Genomic DNA, 7,303 nt, shown 5'->3' with positions numbered 1-7,303 from the left:
TAACCTACTTGAAAGTATAGTTTTAAAATGACCCTGTAATCATAATAGACTCAATCATTCGTAAATAAGATATGTCAAGTGCACATAGCAAAAGAAATATCAAATATGAGAGAATTATTCACCTTGTTTCCCAGGCGAATCGCACAGTAGGTACCCACTCAAACGAGTGTGAACACCTCGGACACTTGACGGTTCCCACACCAGTCTATCGCAATGAAGCGTAATGATTTGACTCTTAACTATTTGACAGTTTCGGGAAAGACCTGTCAATGTGCAAAAGAAAGCAAATGTGATGGGATTTTGTAGTCAGTATCGCTAATCCTCTTGTGTTGAGCTGTCACCCGGTGTTTGAAAATGTGATGAGATGTACCTGGGTTACTCGCAGATTAGATTCAATGTGTGTTCCAAAGAGCATAAATCACTACGTTGTGTTCTGGTTTGACACTAGCAGCCAATGTCTGTCATAGCTGATATAATAAGTCAATCCTGACATACGAGCGTTTCGATACTGTATGATCTATTCCTCTGTACGTTTAAGTTACAAATCGACTAAAGTTAGACCAAGATAAGTCTGCAAAGATTTTGATAGGATACCTAGGTTATTTATACGCCATAATTTCATAGAAGTTTGATGTTTAAAATAACACTAGCACTGCGTTTGCTATCAAAATCGGTGCAGACTTGTCTTAATCTAACTCTATCAAATTGTTAATTTTATAAATAGTACATTACTATAGAGGACGGGAAATGAAGGGTTGCAGGCCAAGTAGATATAGACCAAAGATATAGACGGCCCAGCGTAGCGAGGGCGGATAGGTATACTCGGCCGGCAACCTCGTTTCTCGCCGAGATTTGTACAGTGCTTTTCTCAAACTTGCGATGAAATTAAAAAAATAGGATGATGATGATTGTTTCATGTCCTAATGTGATAGGTTATTCAGTGCGTGGGGTATTGAAGGGGAACAAAAATGAAATTATTTTGGCGTTACGACGCACGCCATTACTCTTTTTTCCCTCATTCTTTTTTTCTTTTTTTTCTTTTTTGTGTTTTTTTTATTATCACTTTGGGGTTATTAATAGGGGAACGAAATTTTGATTGTTTTTGCGCTACGACGTACGGTTTAGGATAGGTATACAATCCTATAAAGATTTCTGCATGACTGAAAAAAAACATTATGGGGCTGTCTTATCTCTTAAACCGTGCGTCGTAGCGCAAAAATAATCTAATTTTCGTTCCCCTTTAGGAAACTTTGATATAATATTTAACAAACACAAAAAAGAAGAAAAAAACATAATGGCAGAATTTTGCTTATAGGTTTTTTATGGATGAATACCAAGACGTGCCACAATTTGACGTTTAAAAACAAAAGAAGGTTGCCTTACAGGCCTAGGTGTGTAAGACGGTATGAAATTCCTTTACATGTCATCTTTACTTATCGCACCTGATATGTAGTATTTCCGGACCTAATTTGAAGTAAGTCATGTTAACATTTCATTACAAGTTTGAGAAAAATACTTTACAGTACATATATGGTGATACTTTCCCACACCCGTGCAGGAATGAGCACTTTGCGTGCATAAGTCGAAACTTTAAAGAGCCACGTGTACTGTAAAACATTATACGATACACGTGACAATAGGTAATTCGCTACTCGTGTTGATTTAAAACACTCCCTTCGGTCGTGTTTTAATGTATTCGCTGCGAATTTCCTATTTTCTGCACTTGTCTTCGTAAATAACTATCATTTCACATGCTCTAAAAGAGGGTAATTGTGATACGTTTCTGCACTAGAGCATTTTACTTTCCAAGTACGATTATTTTCAATTTTTTACGATTAGATTTCCCGCTATGTAGCGGAAATGCTTCGTAGAGGCAAAATGCCAAGTTGTCGTGATTAGCGCTAAATTGGTTAAAAAATGTACTAATCTTACGGAATAGTATGAATAGTATGCGCATACATAGTCTTTCAAGCTATTTCCGTCAGTAGAAAAAAGCGGAAAATTTAACAACTGTTAGGCTCAAAGGATTATCGTCAGTAGAAAATTTTAATTTCTCGCCTTTTTCTATGAACAAAATTGATTGACCGGCTATATTATGTTTTTCTTGTTGCGTTCATACTTTCATTACAGAATTTTTCAATATTCCGGTTATATTTCGTGAGTCTGCTTTCACCGTCGTAATCTAGAAATTATGATTGAGGTATGGTTAGTTTGGGCTCCAAATTCAATCACATCAACGCTCCAGTTTATTTTGGACGCAAGTGCTTAACAAAATCAAGGGTCTCCTTAAAAAACACCGATTATTGATTATAAATAATTATATATGTTAGCGCTAAAACTAACCGATATAACTGTCCTTTATAAGTTTAATATAATATTAAGGCCCCATGGGTTCAGATTCTTCTCTCTCTCTCACACACACAAAGCGTAAGCGTGAGTGAATTTTTTTAACAAAAAAAGTTATCGATGCGTTCGATCAAAAATAAAATTGCGCATTTAAGCAATTTTCATATTTTTAACTTTAATGTAAAACATATAACAATTTTTTGAAGGTGGGGTTTAGACTTTATTTATTATATTTACACAAAAGAAAATTTATCATACAAAAGGCGGACTTAATGCCAAAAGGCATTCTCTACCAGTCAACCTTAAGGTAAAGCAGAGATTGTTGACTTTCGTGGTTTTTTTACTATCAAGCGGAAGTCAAGAAAACAGGTTTCGAATCTATGAAGTTACTAGAGAAATGCCTAAAGATTGCTAATTAACTTTTTGGCAAACTCTGCTTACTCAACCTATAGCAATAGCTTGCACCTGCAAATAGTAGAGCAGAAGACTTGTGCCATCTATTATCCGGTAGGACATACTATTGAAATGACTATAATCTCTAATAGGTGGCGCTAGCCAGTGGCAAGTAGCGTCATCTATTGTTGAGTAGAATAACTAAGATAGTGCATTATGTGAGTTATAGATGGCATTAAAAGTATTAAAACCATAATTTTAAATTAAATAGTCCAATTTTAATTAGATTCCGTGTAATAAATTTTTTGGCAAACTCTGCTGGCTGAACCTATTGCACCTTGCACCAGCAAATTTATACCAATTTAATACATAAATTATACTGAATAAAATCATGATTTCATGTTATGTAAGGCGAAGTTATGACGGGTGAATTTAGGAAACGTATTTTTGCCAACCCTTATTTTTAATTAACTGCAACAATGATAAACGGGGTATGTTTAAAATAACTTCTTATTCATTCATTTGCAAACTTTACTTCATATTACAAATTTCAAATATGGAACGTCTATCTATACAAACTACTCATACAAGCAAAAGGGCCTTCAGCTAAGTTTTTTACCTTATACTGGTAGGTGTACCTAGTTAAATATCCTCAACAAAATTTTCGTTGCATACATTACAGCAAAAAAGTTAGTTAGATAGTACAGTAAAATAGTGTAATTGTACCAATGGTTGATTTTTTCATTTCAAATCTATTTACAATAGTGAATATAGGAAATCAAATTTTAACTTCACTATTTAATTATACCTATGGTGTAGGTTGCTATTTGTAAAAACGCATTTATTAGCTAATATAAGTAGTATATTTTCCTGCTAAGAAGCAATCAAAACATAAATAACCTAAAACCACAAGATGCGTCAAGCGCATGGGAAACTCAAGCAGGTAGGTATTTCCCCCTTGACATGATGTAACTTCCATTGAGGAATACTGGGTTTGTTGTAACCCCTATAAATATAGCATAAGTAACATCTCAGCCTCAGTCTGTAAGAAGCATGTGACTAGACAAAATGGAATTTGAAAATAAAGTGATATTGGTGACTGGCGCGAGTTCCGGCATCGGCAAAGCGACAGCACTCCTGTTTGCCGCGCGCGGCGCTCGGCTCGCGCTTGTGGGTCGGGACGAGGCGAAACTGCGCTCGGTCGCAGAGCAGTGTGCGAACCACCCGCTGCAACACCTGCACATCGCGGCGAACTTGTCTACGGACGAGGGATGCGAGAGGGTCGCTAAGCAAACTTTAGAGCAGTTTGGACGGTAAGAAGGTCTAATAAGACGACATATTAAAATAGGTACGTTTTCATTATTAGATAGGTAGAATATATAGAATTATAGACAATTACGGTACCTTAGTAAGATTCTTAGCAGCCTATGCACGGCCGCTGCGCTCGTTGCCCCGCCGATCACGTGCGTCCTGTCTGCGGCCTTATTACGCTGCTTCACCGCTTGTCCTCGCCTTGCTCGCTCGAAATTCTTAGTTGCCTAACCAAGTACTCAACGGCTGGTACTCATGGTTTCATAATATGTGCTTTGAGCCACTTTGCCAACTTTTTAAGTGTTGGTAGCGTAGCGGTAAAGCGACTTCAAGACCAGAAGTCGTGTATCTATTCGAACCCGGTTCGTACTGAGGTTCTTATCGCACTCTCTATTAACCCCGATATTTAACTGGTTGCAGATTGGACGTGCTTGTGAACTGCGCCGGCGTGGCAGCTATCACGTCGTTGGAGACAGCGGACATGGCGTCATTCGACCGCGTGTTCGGAACGGTGGTCCGCGGCGCCTTCAACCTAACACGGTTGCTCGCGCCCGCGCTTATTGCGGCGCGTGGTTCCATCGTCAACGTGTCCAGCATCGCCGCCACCATGGTGCACGTTGGCAGTCTGCCCTATGGGATGGCAAAGGTTTGTTTTATGCAGATACTTATGCTTTCTAGATTAATTTATGTTTGTGGTTTATAAATACCGGGTTATAAATAGGTAATCTATTTTATTTTACATGTACCACGTTACGTTTAAGTATTTACAACATGTATCTACATGTTGTAAATACTATAGGTATAAGTGTGCGCCACATTTTAATGTTTAAATAAAATTGCTATCTAAAGGTACCTATGTAATAAGTTTCTAAATAATCAGATACACGACGAATCTTACTTGGAACGCCAGTACCCACCACCAACAACTTTTGCTATTTTTATAAAGCGGGAAGATACTACCTACGAGTAATACGGGTTACTTAGGATATGGCCTAAAATCCTTTTGTGGTGTTTCGACGTAGCACACAGAGCGGCAATTGAACATTAAATTAAAATCTGAACTTAATTTTATGTTGACTTCATTAGTAAGTGAGATGCACTGAGACTGAGAATAAAGTCTGTCACTGAAAGACAGAACATGATGTTGTTTCTTTAGTGTGTCTCTTTGTGACTCGTAGCGCCCGTTGCTTGAAATGGTGTACTTAGTGAAAATTCGTAATTTTCACTGTCTGTTCGTTCGTCCATCCGAAATTTTTGTTTAATAAAACACAACTGCATTCATTATTTTTGGACTGCTTTGAGCTTTCTTCATTTGGCATTGTTTTATATCGACAGGCGGCCCTCGACCACTTCACGCGTTTGATCGCCCTCGAGTTAGCCCCCAAGGGTGTGAGAGTGAACACCGTTAGTCCAGGAATCACAGTAAGTCAACTTTTTTTTCAATGCTTGAAAATGACATTTGAAGAACACATAAAATTGACGCTGCCAGTAATACTAATAGAGGCAAGAGCCGAGAACGATAGCCTACTTTTACATCAAAATCGGGTGAAAAATAATTGGCGTCATATGAAACTTTTATTCAATGGAAAATCAGCAAAACGCCCAGTCTTTCTTGGAAAATGTGTTGGTAGCTTACTTCAATGAGCTGGCGAATAAGTATTAAGTGCCTACAAGCCCAGCACGTTTTGGTGCAATTATTCGATATTAAAACTGTAAGTCACCATTTTGAAAATTGTACTTTTACTGTTTTGACAAAAAAATATCTAATTTATAAGTTTTGTTTACAGCTCGCGCGCACAATATCGCCTCGTGTGTAATGATCAACTTAGCACACTTGTATCATAATGTACTATTTCTCAAATATGTTCAGAAATGTTCACCTTATTGTAGCAAAAATAGTACCTACGGGAAGTTCTTCGTTATGGTTAAACTCAAATTAAAAAAATCTAACCATTATTGTCGTGATTTAGCGGGCGGGAAAGTTAGTACTGAATTTTGGATCACATGCGTGCAAATACAGCTTATATTGCACAATTATATTGAATGAGCGAATATTGAATGGTATGTTGTAGTGAATGGCAGAATAGTTGTGCCTTTAACTTTTAATCGAAACTCATCCACGAGCGAATATTGAATGGTATGTAGTGAATGGCAGAATAGTTGTGCCTTTAACTTTTAATCGAAACTCATCCACGAATTGCCCTTTCCCGGCCTCTGCAATAATATACTATTTTTTATTTTACGATTGTTTTTTTTAGAACACACCTCTCCTTCAACGTTTAACCGGCCACTCTGACGAAGAGCACGCGGCATTTCTCAAGAACAGCGAGGCGAGAATCCCGATGCGACAGACATGCGAGCCGGTCGACGTGGCGCGTGTGATTGCATTCCTGGCTGGCGGGGACAGCCGGCTGGTCACCGGTGCCACCGTCAAAGTCGACGGCGGCCTGCAGCTCATCGGCCTCGGAGAGATGCTTAAGGACCAGAACGAGGAGATGAGAAAGTGAACATGGACGAACTCGACGATATATTTTTTGCTGGACCTGGAGCCCAATTTGAAATTTTTAATTTTTTACGTCAAAATGATTGTACTTATTTTTGTTATTATTCGCGCGTGCAGTGCCCTCACACTTGTTCGTGGGTGATTCTCTCGTTTCGTGCAGATGTTGAGCTCGAATCAAGGGTCAATATTATATTAGTTTATACCAAGCTCAACCAGAGTAAACTTATCCCAGAAAGAACGCAGTTTTTCATTTTGTCACGCAAATAACTTCATTTCCAGTCTAAAAAATTGTCACTTATGCCAAATCTAAACGCGCCTTTATTTACAAATACCTGTGATGTGATTGCTATGCGTTTTTACTACCTTAGTCTTCCGCAATACGTCAACGGGGGAAGTTTCGCGCTCTTGATTTAAGTAATTTCGGTTTTCTTCATAGGAAAAGGCACTCTGTCACGATAAAGTCCTAAGTTTTTATCCTTAAAGTAATTTGATGCTATGTAATGTAAAAAAAAATTAATTTTGTTAATAATTTATTAGCATTTAGGTAAATATACTTTATATTCATTACTTTTACTTGATGACCTTCTAGACTGAAAGACGATAAAGAAATTTTAAATCACTCTCTCAGCATCAATAGCGCCTCCATGCCGTACATCCCGGAGCGACGCAGAACTTCAGAGTTTGGCATACGGTCCTGCCACTTAATATATAAGTAAGTATATTTCTTAGACATTTTATTTTACCGTTCCG

General features: G+C 38.0%; 1 protein-coding gene across 1 annotated transcript; it reads left to right on the top strand.

The window, feature by feature from the left end:
* The first annotated feature begins 3,509 nt into the window (after positions 1-3,509).
* Positions 3,510-6,791, top strand: LOC133534513 (3-oxoacyl-[acyl-carrier-protein] reductase FabG-like). Its single transcript, XM_061873670.1, has 4 exons — positions 3,510-4,052; positions 4,471-4,696; positions 5,386-5,472; positions 6,309-6,791. The coding sequence occupies exons 1-4, from the start codon at positions 3,808-3,810 to the stop codon at positions 6,555-6,557; spliced, it is 807 nt and encodes a 268-aa protein (XP_061729654.1). The 5' UTR covers positions 3,510-3,807; the 3' UTR covers positions 6,558-6,791.
* Positions 6,792-7,303: the final 512 nt, after the last annotated feature.

The sequence above is a fragment of the Cydia pomonella genome, chromosome 2, assembly GCF_033807575.1.
Source record: "Cydia pomonella isolate Wapato2018A chromosome 2, ilCydPomo1, whole genome shotgun sequence".
In the NCBI taxonomy this organism is placed as follows: domain Eukaryota; kingdom Metazoa; phylum Arthropoda; class Insecta; order Lepidoptera; family Tortricidae; genus Cydia; species Cydia pomonella.
The sequence above is the reverse complement of the archived record's forward strand: the minus strand, read 5'-3'. Positions and strand labels throughout refer to the sequence as shown.